Source organism: Aquila chrysaetos, chromosome Z, assembly GCF_900496995.4.
Source record: "Aquila chrysaetos chrysaetos chromosome Z, bAquChr1.4, whole genome shotgun sequence".
Classification (NCBI taxonomy): Eukaryota; Metazoa; Chordata; class Aves; order Accipitriformes; family Accipitridae; genus Aquila; species Aquila chrysaetos.
The window spans coordinates 1773407-1791539 of NC_044030.1; the positions used below are offsets into that span (position 1 = coordinate 1773407).

The following is an 18133-nucleotide window of genomic DNA, read 5'->3' on the forward strand; positions in this document are numbered from 1 at the left end:
TGTAAATCACTTGAATGCTCATTTATTGCCTTCCAACTGAATAGCTTTTATAAAATTGTGTGACACAACAAATCAGATATGCTTTCCAGCAGTTGAATTACCTTCAGTATTTTTGTATTTTACCAATCCTATTTGGTCTTATAGCAAAAAAAAAAAAAAAAAAAAAAAAAAAAAATCCATCTGTGCAAAATTGTTTTATTTGTAAGTTTTAAGGGAGTAAGTGGTTCATTCATTCACTATTATATAACAGAGCTCTTAATACACTTGAATGTTAACTTTATTTTTACAGCAGTTTATAGATGCAGGTGAGTATGAACTCTCAAAACTATAGTCATTGCTGGTGAGTTTTATGTGCAATGGTAGTCTTGGGTTATTCTAAAGTGCGAAGTTATATTCATAATTTCATCAGGATGGCCATTTGTCTTCAGTCTTTCCCCTCACATTTGGTTTGACTTTTACTATTCATCAAAACTTAGTCTTAGATTTTTTTTTCCTAATTGGAGGATTAAGAGTTAGTAAGAGTTAATTTTTGAGCAATCCACAGAACTAAACTTTCAGCTGATATTTAATACTTATAAGCAGAAAGTAACGTACAGAGCTTGAAACCAAGCTTATAGTGTATAACTTGAAAGTGATTGTAAGCATGAAATCTCTTCAGCAGTTGATTTTTTGTGTGTATTCAGTTCTTTCTTCAGTGAGTGATTGGCTGCCTTTTAGTGGTGATAAAGTGACGATAGATTCTATGAGTCTGTAGGACAGTGTGAGGTATTCTAGGTCTTCAACTGAACAATTACTCAGAATTCAACAAAATTATTTACTAATAATTGTGTCTCCACAATACACTGGAGACTGTATCTTTGTGTGACTTTTCACAAAGGCTTAATTTGACTTCAATCTGATAAACTTCAACCTGACTGTCTGTCTAATTAACAGTAATTCAGTCATCTGGGATTTTGAGGAAGGTCTTTTTTGAAGGGCTTCAGTGAGGTCAATAATAATAAGTGCTTATAGCATTGCATCTTGTCCCAGAACTGTTCAATATAAATGGTAATCATTATTTGAGCAACTAACAAGATCCTTAACTTGCGAATAATAGGACTATCTGGAAAGTACCTCAATAAGGATGTTAGTATGACTTTTTCCAGTTGTTGATCATAACTTTGCTGATTTGCATAGAAATACTTCCCACTATCATTACCTCACAACAAAGGGATGGAGGAGTTTCAAAGAGGGTATTAAGCACTGCTGTCTTATTCTGTGTTCCTGTATCAGAATTGAAGTGTGCAAGGGCTCATGTGTTGTTAAACTAAGATGAGCTGCAAGAGTTATCTTTATCTTTTATTTTGAAGAAAATCTTGTCTTATTCCTTTCTGGAATTTTCAGGAAGCAGCTACACCTCACTTGCCTGTTATTCAAAAGAATTAGCAAAATCTTGGCATCTCCATCCAAAATCCCAATAGTGGTTGAGTATTTGGGAGAATTTCAAACTAGGGCTAACAGTAGAGGGATGAAATTGAAAATTTTATCAGTTTTACTTGGACCTAATATTTATCACAGCTCTCAAAAAGAATTTGACTCTTCTGTGTGAATGTAACCTGCTTGCTGTACAAGTGCATTACTGTAGTATTCAGTTGAGAATTTAGTACCTGTAAAGATATTAGAATAATGTTACGAAAATCTTTGTCAAAATAGTATCTGTCTACTCACTGCCCTGGACTAATTGCTAGGAATAAGTAATAAAGCTGAGAAAGGAATGTAATTTTATTCCTATTCAGCCTGTGTTGTCTTTGTGCATGATCACTGAGTTCGGGATAGTTATTTCTTATCACCTTGCTAAGCTGGACAGCAAAGAGTTTCTCAGAGATGGGCTATTTTAATAGGCACACAGTTTCTTTACTCCAATATGCAGTGATTATAATTCTGTCAGTATCTTAGGTAGGTAGTTAGCTGTCACGTACATCTACAGAAGCTGTAATCGTATGTTGGACTGCACTGCGAAATTTCCCAAATAATTTCATATGACAATACATGAGATAATGGTTTTTTAGCCATTATTTGTTACTATCACATTTTGGTCAATGGAGTTGAAAGCCTCCTATGTTTCACTGCTGGTCTTCTGAAATAACTTACCAAGGCAAAGCTTACATCCTGTGGACTGAAATATCTCAAGTCTTTAAAAGATTGGAAGTTAAAGGTAGGCAGTGGTTCAGGTAGAACTGATGGTTCTTGTATGGTTAAGCTGTTGAGTAAGTTTCTCTTGCTGAGGTGCAGCAAAGTAATCACCATTCTATTTCTTTCTGGTTTCAGTGGTATAATTACTTTACAGCTTTGGTGGATGTGTTTTGTAAGTAGCTAAAGTAGAGAGATGAAGTAGCTTGCAAAGTGCTTGAAGCAGGTGCTACGTCTTTGTTTTATGTCTTAAGGTCCAAGATTACAATAAGAAGAATTTGAGGAAGTTAACTTTTTCAAGGCTTTTGTCTTTATAATAAGCCTGTAACTTTCAGAATAATATTTTAAAGAATTGCTGGTTTTAAGTATCAAGACATATTTGTCTTAACAGAGTTTTTCTAAAGAGGTACAGTTTTTGTAGTCAGTATTTCCATCAGTTTTATATTGCTGCTTACAAAATAATTTTAAACTTCATTCTTACTGGTATTATTTTATTTTGAATAGAACTTAGATACAAAATAGGAATAAGAGAATAATATAGTCAAACTATGAAAAAATGTTAACATATACACAAATATGATGTGATAAAAAACCCCTATATTATTAGCAGTAGCAGCTTTACTTTCTGGCTTTCTCCTCTGGCTTTCTCCTCTGCTGGTGAGGTCACCATTGTAAAGAACATAAAATATGAAAAGGAATTTCATCTGTTTATGCAGTTGGAGTAAGAAAATGGACATGCCAGAAAGAATAAGCTAGTGGTCAGATAGACTAGAATGGAACAGCATAAACATTATAGGCCTGGAACTACAATAATCTCATTTTTTTCAGAATTTTAGAAATCCTCAGAGATACAATGTACCATGAGTGTTACTGTAGGTTGTCATAAGCATTGCAGGAACGTGCAAGATGTTAAGTAGACATTTTTGGTAAAGCCTCTTGTTCCTGTTCAAGACAAAGTTCTCAAAACATTCTTTGCATGAATCTTCATGTTTTTTTCAGGTAGGTTGAATCTGGCAGTTTAAAAGTTACTAGAAAATAAGTTACTTATATTTTTGATTAAATTCATACACGGTAGTGGTGGGGCATCAGCAATGACCTCATGATATTGTCTGTAGATCACGAGAAATTTTCTTAGTATTTCCTTTTTGGTAGGTCAGCTTTCATGAAATAAAACAACATGTTTCTTTTACCATGGGAGAAAGTGTAACAACGAAAATGCCTGTGGGAATTATACTGGTAAAAGTATTTCTCAAAGATTCCGTATTACTCCATGCGTACAGCAGGTCCTCTGACACACAGGTTTCCAAATGATATGACTGATTTTGTACAAAATGCCCTGTATCTTTAGCAGTCATGCTTCTTAATGAATATACATGATAATAACAAAGTAGTATTATGTTAGTGGTTCTATCTTCAAAAAAGTGCAAACAATTATTTCATTATTTTTAAAACAAACTGTCTCTTCCTAATAAAAGACATGTAAGCTGATTCTAAAAGCAGATCTCCATGAATATGAGGATCTTAAGCATAAGTAACATGAGGTTTAAAGATAATTTCAGTTTATAGCTTAGCAGTTTAATTTAACCAATCTCATTGTCATTTTATGGCTGTTCCATATGCTGTATGAAATAAATTGAAACAGTGCTTGTTAGAAATTGAAAGGAGTTAGAAGATGATCCTTCAACTTACTCATAGTAATCTTAGGCAATGGGAAATGATATATGGAGACAGCAACCCTCATTTTGATACTGTGCTTTTCAAAATAATGTTTTATCAGTATGACAGAGCTTACACTATCAGTTCCATTATAGTACTTGCTTTGTAACTGTTTGTCCATTGATGCAGCCACTTAAAAAGCAGTCTTTCCACATGATTAGGTTATTCCTAAAAACTGTCATTAATTTAATAAATAAGAGCACCTAGGAGTTCTCAGACTGTGGCTGTCTACAGTGGGAATGTTACCGAAAAGCTCGGGATGAAGAACTTATCGACACCAGTTTAGTGTAGATAAGCAGACACTTCTTTATTGACGGCCGGGTGCGCGGGCGAGTCCTCTCACGAACCACGCACACCTGTCACCAAAACAATACACCTTATATTAGGACTTATTGATGCATATTCATTAGATTTCCAAGAAAAGTTATACATATTCATTAGACTTCCGGGAAATCATTAGCATATGTAAATGTCCTTTACGCAGGCGCAGTGAAGGTCTCTGGTGGTCCTCAGGAGTCCTCTGGTGGTCTTTCATAGTCTTCCTCACTCGTCCGTTTCTTGACCTCTCAGGTGTCTCCAAGCAGCAAACTGGTGTCCATAACGGTTTCCTTAGTTTTCAAAACAAACACTACAAGACTACCAATCTTTGTCAAAACTTCTGTGGTTAAATGATTTTGAACAATACTTACGGTTACACATTATACATTTTCTAAGCTCCTAAGTTCCTAAGGCTACATTTCAAACTTAACACTCCCATACTTATGCTTCACAATTTTCTACTTTTTAGTCAAACCAAACTCTTTTATAATCAGGTTTTTAATTTCTTTATCCTGTTCTCTAAGTTCTAAATGTTCCTATTAGATGATTTTAGCCAATTTCTCTGGCCTTGGTACGGGGCTATACAGGGGTTTTGCAACAGACACTGATTGGTATATAAAATACATCATACATATGATTTTGCTAAAATATTAAAACTAAATATGATTAATTCTAACTAATAACAAATCAATAACAAATCAGTAACAGGAATACTTACCAAATGGTATCAACATGCTACTCCAGAAAAGCACTCCAGTGTGGACACAGATAACATAACAGAAACTTGCTTAGTTTGTAAAAAAAAACCCAACCCTCACCTGTAAAAAGGAGACGCTATTTCAGTGAAAAACTCCTTATTCAGTAGTTAGGTGACTATTTTTTTCTGGTTTTTGTCTGAACAGTTCCACAGGTTCAAAGAAAGATAGAATGGTCTGTGGAAGAAAAATTGAGGGCTGTTAAATACTAGGACACTATCTGATTTAAGTCCTTGTGTCACAAACTTCTAGAGATGATGAAAATATTCTGAGAAATCTTAACATTTTTTTCTCTTGTTTTTTTTAATTCTTTGTTGGCATCTCCTAGTGACCACTGTCATAGACCTGGAGATGTTCCAACTGACCAGGAACAGCTATTCTGATGTAGTTCCAGTAGGCTAATTTCCAACAGAAGAATTAAGCACCTGCTGGCTAGGTTCAGCGATGTCCCAACATTGGTACCTGAGCACCTAAAACATTAATTGTATGCCTCGCCTTATCATTAAGGTTTAGTGTTTCAGAGGATGTTTCAAAAAACATGCATATGGAGCATAGAAGCAGTTAACAATAGTAAACTAGGAAAAAGCATTAAGTACTGAAGTGTGTCTGATTTACCTGTTGTACTCCAGATCTTGTATTCCTGATTTAGGTAGGGTTGCAGAAAGACATGATTGTATTTTTCCATTGACTGCACAAGATTTTAAGACAATTTACCCTCCTGTCGTACGTGTATAGTGTCAGTTGACATCATACGGGTTGATGCCTCAATTTCTTCAGAAAAAAGTACTCCACTGAACTTAATAAGATCTATTTGCAGTTAAACCTGAATGAAAAAGGCTTATTTGGGGGGGGGGGGGGGGGGGGGGGGGGGATTTAGCACTTTATATGGCTTTTTGTAATTGTTCTTTGAAGGATAAAATTCATTAAATACATTAAGCACATTTTTCACATTAACGTTATATATTTTGTTTACAGTTTCTAAAACTTCAGCAAATTTCCTTTCTAAAAAAGGAAATCAAAGTCTCATTCTCGCTAAACTGATAGGAAATTACAAAGTTTTAAATACTAGCCTACACAGTGAGAATAATTTTAATCCCATTTGGCGGAAGTATTTTGTTTAAAATGATTCCTTTCTAAACCCAGATAATACACATTAAAATGCCTTTTTTTTTTTTTTCAGAGGTAACCAAATTCCTAAATATTTAATTTAATGATGTAATTCATGTGAAGGAATAAGTACCTATAATTAACCATGTTCTAGTAATACTAAGTGTTGACAAAAATCTTAAAAGAAATAGCAATGCTTTTGAGACCATGTTTACCTACAGTATGCTGTAAGTAAACAGAATGAAAATAGTTTTATTCAATCAAAAACAGTTTTAGTCCTAATTCAATGTTTATTGGGATAAAAGGATTAAATAAAATGAACAGACTTATCATGATTTGTATCTACAGGGAGGGCCACTGAAAGGTATCCACCTAATCCCTCTATCAGTGTTGGGACAAATTACCAAAATATCTGGTCTTGAGAACGGCTGTAGCCTATTCATAGCTTGTAGTTTATTGGCTTGCACACAGATTCATATATCAAAAGATGAGTGTAAAAACTGGTTTGTAATTGAAGCAGATTGGCACAGCCGAATGACAGTAGTCCCTTTTACAATGCACAGTGCTGTAATCTATTGGGTATGTTTGAATGAGACACATCAGCACACTGCAATAAAAGCCTTTGATAGTGTCCCAGGAGTCAAGGTCTATGAAGAAGGCATTTAGTTTCATAGTCCTGAGAACAGGTTTCACAAGTTAAAAAGATGCATGCCAATCTTTTGTCAAGTTTAGAATTGGTATTCATGGCTGGGCTATCCCATCAGGGACCTGAGTGGGCCATGGGGGTCCTTTGTGCTCCTGATAAGGTCCTTTGATGATGGGAAGATACTTGTTTCAGTGCACTTCATTTTGAACTCAGTCATGCTCAGGAAAGTCTTAAGAGTTTTGTATCAATTTTGTAGAAGTGTTTTACAGGCCACCCATATATTTATAAGTTTTAAAAGTTTTTATATATTTTAGCATTAGTTGTAGTTACTGAATTTGGTTTTCTGAAGATAATGCAGCTATAAAATGTGGTGACTTCATTTTGATAGAGTAGATACACTTTGAATGGTTTGCCTCATGTCTTTTAAACATAAAACAAATATACCCATAATTCTTAATGAATACAGTTAAATATGGGAAAATAAGCTGTTCAAAATGACCTATTTATTTTGATGAATTTTTTTGTAGAAGTTGTATAGTCATAGTTCTGGAAACAATTTATGTATGTTTTTTCTGACATTCAAAATGCTACACTTTTTCTGCACTTAGATTGTTATGATCATCCTTGCATTCTATAATTGTAGTTGTTGCAGTTTTCATATTCAGCTTGTTATTATTTAGTACTGTATTTTAAAGAAACAAAAGGCACAAAGCAAAACCTATCATAGATGATATATCTTGACGGCATTCTGGGAAAAAATACACTTCTCTCTTTTATGCTTGTTGTAGGTAACTTAAAAATAAAAGGAAAATGCATACTACTGCTTATCTCTAAACTTAATTTAATGTGATCATTTGCTTATTTTTTTCCACTGTTCTTTTAAAATGTCAGTTCAAACTAACAGACTCAGTTCCCAAAGGTACGGATGACACTGATTTACTTTATTGCTGTTGATCAGAATGCGACAGCTCGTAGGAATTTAGGGTGCATTGCATAACATCTGTAAAAGAATAAAATGCAAATCACTCAATAAAGGACAAAATCCAGTAGAAAATCAAATAAATACTTCTTCCACATCCTGAAGACAGTACTGCAGGCAGAATTAAATGGCAAAGTACAGTCAGTGGGTGATATTCAGAATGGCCTTTCATCACTTATTTCTTGTTACAAATTTATATGGGTTAGTAATGTTTTAAGATTTTTTTAAAAATTCATATTCAAAGAAGATTATATTTTTAATAAAAATAGTTACGTCCCAAAAGGTGATATTTCATGGAAAATTAATCTTTCCATACAGAGAAGTTATGCAGAAAAAAATGAAAAACTTTATTCAATGTTACTAATTAAAAAAAAAAAATTCCTTTTTTTTTGAAAACTGGGGGTCTTTAATTTAGTATTTTTTCACAGCTTGTAATACACTGAAAGATTTTATTTGTTTTCCAGTTTCTTTTCTTCCCTCTCCTCTCATTCTCCTTTTCTCCTCTTCCTGTCCTCTTTTCTAATCTTCTTTTGTCTTCTTTTGCCAAAACTAGTCAAGTTTGAAAATGTTAGAGAGCAGCTAAAGAAAAACAGCCATACTTTATATCTATAAAATAAAGAGGCAAGTGGCAGTATAATAGGCAAGTTTGTTTTTTGGTTAATGTAATGAAAATAGAAAGTAATATGATCAAAAGTATCTGACACTGAAATACCTGTAAAGAGCTGAGTCTTATCAAATCCAGTAACTCTGTAGAGATAAGAAGAACTAAATTTTAATTTGTCTTAAACCTTGCATCCCTTATCAGCTGTAAGAACATAAATGGAATAACTAATATACTCCAAAATAAAATTCAAATAGTAGGAAGAAGCACTTTGCATTTCAATAAACCAAAACTGGCATCAGTCATATTGTTGGCTCTGTTTGTATTAAATTTAGATCTGCCTAGATCTAGTCAATACTAATTTTCTAATTGAAACTATATAAAATATTAAGCATTGCTTTTTAAAAAAAGTAGTTCTGAAATACTGAAAAGGTGTTTATGTAGGAAAAGCTATAGAATTAGATTGTTTCTGGATTTTTCTTTTTTTTTTTTCCATGTAATTGTCCACACAAATAGAAATAAAATAATTTTGGATATTCAGTTGTTCTTGTGATTTTTGCAACTGAAATCCCTGTAATAACCATACCAGCCACACCTGGTTTCGTAACAGGATTATCATTCTAGATGAATGTTAAGGAGTGGATCAGCTCCTTGAAAACAAACTCGGTTTTCTTTCAAGTATTCTAATGACAAAAACAAGAAAGAAAAGATGTGCTTTCTCAGCACAACTGACTGTAAAATTCTTTTCAGCATTTTCTGTGATGTCAATGGGTCTTTAAGAAGTCATTAATATATGTTATATATTATAAAACAACTGCTGATTGCTAAAGGAGCAAAATGACACATTCACCTTTGAATATCGTAGTTGATTCAGTTTATATTCTCTGCTTTAGCTAATTAAGCACCATGGACCAGATCTTAGGCTGGATGATGTCTTACTCACTAACTACTTTATTAAAAAGTACAAGATTGTTTGAGAATTGAGGCAGTACTTACTCTTACTGAGGATGGTACAATCTGGCCTGAAGGAAATTTATTTTAGCTCTGGCTTGACTATATTTAAATGTTAATCCTGCAAATTCAGGCCTCATTTTGTGAGAGTAATTTAATCTATGAAGAAGGCGGCCTAGTGTTACATTAATATGAAGTAGTTTTTCTTTTTGAAATATGGAATATATAAAATGCTTTTATCTCCAAGTTATGAAAAAAAATCCTGTGATTTTTGGTTTTGATTTTTTTAGCATAGAACAGTGTCTTAAAGACCTGCAATCAGAAGTAAATGAAATATGTACCGATGAAATACTACAGAGCACAACTGACTGCCTTCAGTGGCTAAACAACTGCAATTTTACTTCTCTCAGACCTTCTTCTACACACCACGGAGAGCTGATGGAGTTCCTTAGGAGCCTGGTAAATATTGTTTACTAAAGACTTTAATGTTTGGGAAAGTTGTTATATGATGGGGGGGGAAGGGGTTGAGGTTAATTAGTTTTCTCATTTCAGTCTTCACTGTGGTGAGGATAGTTCAGAAATTTTATTATAAGGCTTACTACGGTTTTTATGTCCGCAGCAGGGTGTTATGTTTCCTTTTGATCATGCCTTAAATAGACAAACTTGGGATAAAGTCTTTTCACTGATACTACCACATGTTCAGCACTGCTAGGACTGTTTTGTAAACACACATTGGTAAAAAACGCTTGACGTTACTGTCTACACCAAGGCTGTTACTGTGACTGGTTGTTCTTCACTTCCATCACTATGAATTTAACTCATCTAATACAGGTTATTGTCCTTTATGCATTATTTAAGCATTAGTTTCCTATCTACTTTTTCTAATTAGAAATGTGGGAGCTACATCGATTGTCCCAGCAAGTTGTACAACCAGACATAACCAGAAATCAAATTTCACTTCAATGAAAAATTCCATCATTTTAGAAGGTGTTTTAATCCAAAATTCTTGTTGACAGTTAACCTCAGAATATATGTGTGGAAATGGAAGTCTGGAAAATTGAATTGGCTAGATGAGTGAAGGATGATACCTCAAGAAATGACAGCCTGCAAGTTTATATATAAACTATGTATATGTGTGTTTATATGTTTGAGTGTCAGGACAAATAAACAGTATCCAGTGGATTGTTCTTTGTCACTTCCATGTCATGGTTTAGTTGTAGGACATGAACACCTTTAGGCTAAGATTGGATGTATTGGCAAAAGAAAACTTTCTCTTCTTCTGTGGAGAAGTAGAGTATTTTGTCCTTTGGGACTATCTCCTGGCTAGAGCTCAAGCTTCATCAAATCGCCTCTCAGTTTTTAACTCTTAAAACTGGCTGTTGATCTTTCAGTCACCCTTGAGTCCACTGGATATTAAGCTGTGTCAAATGAGGAAGTCACCTCTAGAAACACCAGGTCTTTAATGTTCATGTGGTGAAGAACTGATGTTGTCCCTTCTACCACAGGTGATCAGTATGCATGTTGCTGTTAATAATCACCCCACTCAAGGGTGTCAGAGACTGCTACGTCATAATTGATCTAGACGAAATGAGAGAAGCCCAAAAAATGCTGACTTAAAAAGTCTTTTGTTATTCCTCTTAGTCCATTTAGATCCTTACTTAAACCCCCTCAGAAGAGGGCATGTCCATGATGACTTACTTGTGTCCATTCCCTGCTTTCTTCCTTCTCCGAGGTCTATTCAAGCCATATACCTGAACACCAGGTGGCGGCATTTGTTTGGGAAACACCAAAATATCCCCATCTCTGGAATACTTCGGGTATATCTTATACAAAATGTGCTTTCCAGCTCTTCAGCTACCCAGGAGCACACTGACTGCGTGATGGTCTGGCTGTGGGCTGCAGAGTCCAGTTAAGCCTTGAGAATGGCTCTGTGGCAGGCTGCTAAGCAGACAGCAAAGTGTGAGAAGCCTTAAAGTCTCAATTCTGCACAGCTTATCAGGAAAACATCTGTGGAGCTCAGGAACTGGGACATCACTCTTTCCAGGCTCGTGACTTCTTACATAATCCAGCCTGTTGTGTAGATGAGACTACAGATGAAAAGAGTGTATGGATTAGCATAGACAATCCATCTGTAAAAAGTCATACTCGCAGTAGATAATCTTTAGCTCCATAAACAGATCTGCAGTAAACTATTTTCAATAATATTCAACATGAATGCAATTATTACAATCTGACCTTTCTTAAATGTCTATCTCCATCCATTGAACTAATTACTCAGTTGACTTAACTTCTCACCTGCAAGCTTTTAATTAAATATCATATAATACATCTTCAATAACAGTAACATTCCTTCTACTTCAGGACAATATCCCTATTCATTGTTATCCCTTATTATGTGTGTTTATTTTGTTAGGTATTTTGTTTATCTTTTAAGCTGCTGGAACAATTTAAAAAAATAGTGCAAAGTCCTGTATGTGCTTTGGCTGAGGTGCTGTGTTTAGGTTTATGGTTAGCATATTCACATGCATTTGTGAACTCCCATGGAAATACTGAGAGGTTCTTCATGAAGCCTGAAAATGTTAATTATGTGAAATTTCATCATTCTGTGTACTGTTTTGTAATTATAAATATTTAAAAGCTGAATATGTACCTGAACACATCTTCATTAAATTCTGTTCCTGTTAAACTAATGACAAAATCTTTTTTTAACAAAATATTTATCTTATGGGATTTGTTTATTGATATGATGAGTCATAGTCTGTAGTAAGTAGTAGTCCAGTTGGTAGACCAGAAATGTTTTCCTGTGTATTATTTTCACTAACTTTCTGTGCTCATAAGAGAATTTTTCATGCTTCTCTAAAACCTTGGATACTAATTTGGATCCTTTGCTCTTGAATAGTTTTGGCATCATCTTTTGAAGTATTTTTACAGATTAATTTTCAAATAGAAAAGCCTATGTCAATATGGGCGATGTTCAAAGAGACTTGATGACACTGTGTTTTCAGAGCTTCAAAGTTCACTTCAGGGGCTCTTTTTCTGAGTAACACTAAGTCTAAGATGGCATCTGGAAGCTCCCTATTTTTAATGCTTTACTTTAAGTTGCAAAGGGCTTGAAACAATACTTAGATTCTTGCCAGCTTTCATGAATAAAAATGTTTCTGCTTAACCTTAAAAAACAGCAGTAGGGATTTGCTTGGAAGACATTTTGGATTCATCATCCAAAGGCATCAGTTACATTCACTGTTTTGACAGCTTCTCTTGTTTTGTTCTTTTCAGAATATAGTATTTGAGCATGGTTCATAAAAAAAAATTAACCTTTAAACTCCAGAAGTTTACATGTGGAGACTTGACTCTTCAACACAGTGGTTAGTGGTTAGGATTTCAGTTTACACACTGAGACACATTCTCTTTGGGGACACAAAACTTTCTAGAATACTTCAGTAGATAATACAAGAAAATCAAATCAGCCTTATGTATATGCATATTGATATGTATGATTTAAGATTTTAACTAGGTATACGTACTTCTATCACATGCACATGCTTTTATAGAATGATACTTGACCAGTATTTTCCTTTATTATTCTGTCTTCCACATGTGTTTCCTGCTTGTAATTAAAAAAATTGACATGAAACATTCTGAAATAAAGATGTAAAATGGAAGAAAAATAGCTAGTTTGTTATTTTTTAAGACTTTCCTTTATGGGAGGCAATCATGCACTCTGTCTTTTGTTCAGAATTAGCTACTGTGATGCAAGACTTTTATTTTTTATTTTTCATCACTGAGCACTCCAGAGTAAAGGGCAATAGGAAAATTAAGGTCTTGTTTTCTCCCATAAGAGTGCAATAGTTTTGAGTCATCCTGAACAAAGAGTAGAAATTTCAATATTGAAAATTTTTGTGACTCAAAAGCATGAAAGAAAAAAAAAAAAGCAAGCCAACTGAAGTTTTTGTCCTGAAGTTTGTCTTTTTGATATTTTTATAAATTATCTACTGATGAAAGCTTCCTACAGTAGAAAAATGGAACAGTTTGTATTGGAAATTATTATATTTAAGCAATACCATACTCAAATTTGACTTATTTCTCTCTCTTTCGAAATGGGAAAAGAAATAAAACTGATCATTTCCTTAAATACTTCAGGTTAAATAAATCATTAGTTCTGAAGGTGGAAGGTTGCCTACTGTTTCTTTACCAGCCTTGCTTTACAGGATGGAGTACAGCTGGGAGACCCAGATAAAGGACATGAGTGGAAAGAACTACCCTTATGTGATTTGCCACAACACTTTTCTCTGCTGGAGAGAAGCAATAGGAGGTGGGGGAGCAAGTGGGAGGGCGTCTAGATCCTGATTCACCTAAGGCTTGCCTACTTAGTTCCTGAAACCCAGAAAATCAAGATTACCACCAATTTCACTCAGTTTTCTTGTGACTGTGATAGGGAAATCTGTAGTCAGCTTTAGTACAGCTGTAGGATTGAGAGCAGGTCTTCACAAGTAAAAAGCTGAGGGGCCTGGGACTGTGGCCCAAAGCCAACCTGCAGTAGGAAAAATGTTGAGGATGTGGAAAGTGGGTTTGTAACAGGCAAGTTTTTTTCTCTGAGAAAGGAAGGAGATTTTGGTGTTCAGTGACCATGGGACTTTGGGGTTGTCTTATACTCATATGTTGGACACCTTCTTAATGCAAACAATTCGTCTCATACATACTAACGACAACTGCAGAGTGGTGTTTAAATTTGTGTCATTCTGGGCCAAGTAGAAAGCATTGAGCTGTGACAAGAGGACCTGCTGTTTGCTGCATGGCCTTTTGAACTTGAAGCAGCTCTACGGTCAGAGATCTTGGCTCTGGACCAAGAGGGGAGCTCTTCAGGCTCAGATGAAGTACAAACAGCACGAGCATTCATGTGGTTTCATCTCCTTTATTAACTGGCTTCCTTCTCCTTCTCCAACCCATATAACTGAGATGTATTTAGAGGTTGCTATATTGTTAATGTATCGGTCTGCATCTTGGTTTGACAGGATACACAGCTGCTTATTCTTCTGCCCCGTGTGATCTAAGCCTGTTCAATTCTTAACAAGTTTTCAATTTTAGTTCTTTAAGGGGGCCTTGGGAAGATTATTTTATTCTCTAGAATGGCCTTTTTGATGGTTGCCTGCTGAGCCAGAACATAGAAAGCAAGTGTTTAATTTTATAAATTCCTGTCTTGGTTTTGTGAGCAAAACCTGTCATTATCTGTGTAAATCTTGAGTAATTTTTCATACCGTTTTGTTTCAAAGATGTGTGTGTGGACCAGAACAGACAGGCTGCCAAGGCTTACCTAATGAGCTTTCCAAAGCTTTCCTTTGAATTGAGGATTAGAATTGATTGAGAAAAGAGGTTGAGGATCTAAGAAAGATGGGAAGAGGAATATGAGTTATTGGAGCAGGTAGACAAGGAGATGGATTGCTGCATAAATCCATGGGAAGACAGGCTTTGTTATTTCTGTTGTTTATATTTCTCTCATATTTGCTGGTAAGATAATTAGCATTGGCAACAATTGGTACTCTAGCATGAAGCTATTCATTTTATGAACCAGAATTTACAAAACATTTCTAAAATACTGTCTGATTTACTTTTGTTAGCAAAGCTTGCTGAAGAATGAGCAAAATCAAGAAGAAATGATACTTCACTTCCTTCTGGATCTCTCTAGTCAGTGTGGTGTGTCATTTCCCTGTACTCCAAGTGGGACGTCTTTTGACTTAACATCTTCCCTTCATGCCATTGAGGATGATTCAACTATGGATGTGAAATCTCTCTGGGATGATGTGAGATTGCATCTTCGACGATTTTTAGTAAATAGACTGCAAAGTCAAGAAGAAACAAATACTAATGCTGTACAACAACAAATGGAGTTTAAAACTCAGTGCATACAGCAACTTCTGTTTCTCTATCCTGAATCAGAAGTTTTAACAAAGTATCAAAATATGCAGAATAAACTGGTTAGCGATCTTCTACAGAACTGTATTTTGTCTAGTTGTGGTGAAACAAATTTTGATAAGGTGGTTCATGGTTACCAAAGCTCCGTACCCACATTATGCACAATGATAAAAGAGGATTTGTATATACTAAGTGGAACTATTGATCCTTCTTCATCATTGAAGTTTATTAATGAAACTTACCTGGATACCATCACTGAAGAAATGACAGTTCTTCTTGAAAGACTTTGTGAGCTGCAGTTCAAAGAAAATGCTCTACATATAGTTAAGGCAAACAAGATTTCAAAGAAGCATAGAGGAACAGTTCATGCTGTGGGTTAGTAGCATTTTTTGTTCACTGTAGCTAGATATTATTTTAATTATACTACTTGTTTCTTAATATACTTATTTCCTGTGAAGAGAGACACCTGAGATTATTGATTATGCCTTTATGTTTTAATGATATTACTGCACTTGAATTGTAGACTGCGTCAGAATTGTGATGAAAAAGGTTTTAAGGTAAGGGAGAGTATCTTATGCTTATGTATATAGAAACCCCATTATAATTCTCTGGATAACATTGTCATGTCATAGTCTTTTTTTTAGTCTAACTTATTTCAACTGCTGAAATATATAACAGTGAAAGTCCATACAATAATGTAACCATGAAATAGACACAGATTCATACATCAGAGTTGACCCAAAAGATTACTATGCAGGTTCTAATTATAAAAAAAAAAACCCAAACATTTAAGTTTTCTAGTCTTGTGAAAGTACAGTAAGTTAGGGTTAATGCTACCTGGTCATTTCTTCTTCTTCTAAGGATTTTAAGGAAGGAAAGGAATCTGTTAATTGATGTGGTGTTTTCTGTACTTTCTTCTTACAGTTGGTGAGTCTGACATGCTAATTTTCAAAGGGAGGAATCAGAGCTTTAGGAAAAAATCATACAGAATGGAAACTTTCATAATATAATTGCATGATTGTATGTAATTGCTTTTTCAATGCAGAGTTTTGAGCACTCCTCTGTGCAAGAGCTGTTTGTTTAAAACATAGCCTTCCATAAAGGTGAAGTAGTTTGCAGACAGGAAGTATTAAAAGTTTAGAATCATGAAAAATACAGAAACAAAAGACAGATCGTTGGGTTGTACAACATACACAAAGGATGAGTGAGGTGATGATTTGCCAGGTCTATGCAGATGAAAATTATGCTCATAATTGTGAGTGAGTTTTAAAATCAATATACATGTTAATGTAAGTCAACTAGAAATTCCACTGGAAGAAATGCAGAAATAATTTTTCAACAGGAGCTGAAATATGGAGAAATATGTGGAACATAAGAAAAATAAGTTAAGGGGCAAGGCATGCAGACAAATAATGTGAAAGGATGAGAAGTCCAACATAAAGCTGATCTATTAGTGGGATGGAATGTTGGTGGGAAACAAGGAGTAGTAGTCTCAGAGTAATATCAGAGTTACGAAATAGATGACAAGAAATGTATCTCGTTACATTGAGTTACATAGCGAGATGGGAATCAGTGAAAGGATTCAGTGACAAAAAAATGACTGGTAGGGAAGAGGAAGTTTGTAACTTCATTTTTCTTTCAATCTCAAAACAGCTCACAAAGATGGGGAAGTTCAGTTATCTCCATTTTACATCTCAGACATGGAGATTAAAGTTACCATAAGGGTGGCTCTTTAAAAAAACCCCACACATTAACTGCTTCTATATTACAAGAAGGAAAAGAACAGTCCTTCAAGCTATTAAGATAGTAAATCCTCTGCTTAAATTTTCATTGCTACAAGATGTGTCTTTACATGTTTTTCTGCCAGCATGTCTATCAGGACAGATTTCCAGTGCATAGTTCTATTGTATATTGAGAAGAACAGAGGAAGATGAAAATATACAAAGTAAATCTTGGGACCTGCTTGCAACTTTTAAAACATTTGGTGCAATTAATTAAAAAAAAACAAAACAAAACCCAACAAACCTCTGTATTTCATAAATCCCATGGAAGATTTTTATTTTGATTCAAAATGTATTAAAGGTCAGATGTGCAGGCGCAGCAGCTGTCCCCTTAGCACGCATAAAATGTGTTTAGAAGTGGTGTTTGTTAATATCATTTAATCTTCAAAATTACTTTCTTCACAGTGGCTGTCATGCTTATGTTTTCATCTCTTCACTGTGTAGTGCTTCATATTCTTTTACTTCAAGAGGTTGGCATGGGAGGCAAGCATTGATTCCCCTGCAGTCTTTTCTGCAGAATCAGACTGTTCTAGGTGATCTGTGGTTATAGACTGCAAGCAGCCAAACAATAAAGCAACAATTGTGAAGTCAGCAGGCTAGAGCAAAATCAGGGGTCAGAGTTATGAAGTTACATAGGATTTCTTTTTTTCGTTTTGTGGACATGTCGTAGCCTGTTATTTGGTATTATTAATCAACTCAAGCAAAATTTATACTTGTATCATTACCAAAACAATTATTATTGAAAAATTTATTGTATGTGAGCTCATATGTGAAAAGCTCTTCTTTTTTCTGGAAAGATATTTCTCTCATCTAAATGTTTGAATACATTACATTTGTACCACACTAGGTCAGAAAAAGACACTTTTCCTTTTTAATTAAAGTGTTCAGAGGGCAGTTCACACTGAAATAACTATTTTGGAAAAAATTCTACAGACTAACTATTTTGGGAAGTTTGTAATGGTAGACAAGTTCTTAGTGTCAAGTGGCTTTTCCTGCTTGGAACTCTTACTAAATTCTGATGATACCTTTGCTGCCTTCCCACAATTGAGAGTGGAAGTCTGTATCTATACATAGGTTAAATTAAAAGACAGCTTTAATGGGTTGCCTTGACAGTGATACTCAGTTTGCTGAGTATCAAAAAAAAGCATGCTGGAGTATGGAGGGAAGGAGTGAAAGGGAAGGAGATTTTTTTTCTTACCA

At 34.7% G+C, this 18133-nt stretch overlaps 1 protein-coding gene across 7 annotated transcripts in view; it reads left to right on the plus strand.

Annotated features, from left to right (window-relative positions):
* Positions 1-18133, plus strand: part of KIAA0825 (KIAA0825 ortholog) — a 253319-nt gene that overhangs the window by 41451 nt on the left and 193735 nt on the right. For all 7 annotated transcript variants that reach the window (XM_030004909.2, XM_030004910.2, XM_030004907.1 and 4 more), the window contains 2 exons: positions 9533-9701; positions 14858-15527. In XM_030004909.2, the coding sequence (XP_029860769.1) occupies positions 9533-9701; positions 14858-15527 (839 nt within the window). The remainder of the gene's footprint in view (positions 1-9532; positions 9702-14857; positions 15528-18133) is intronic.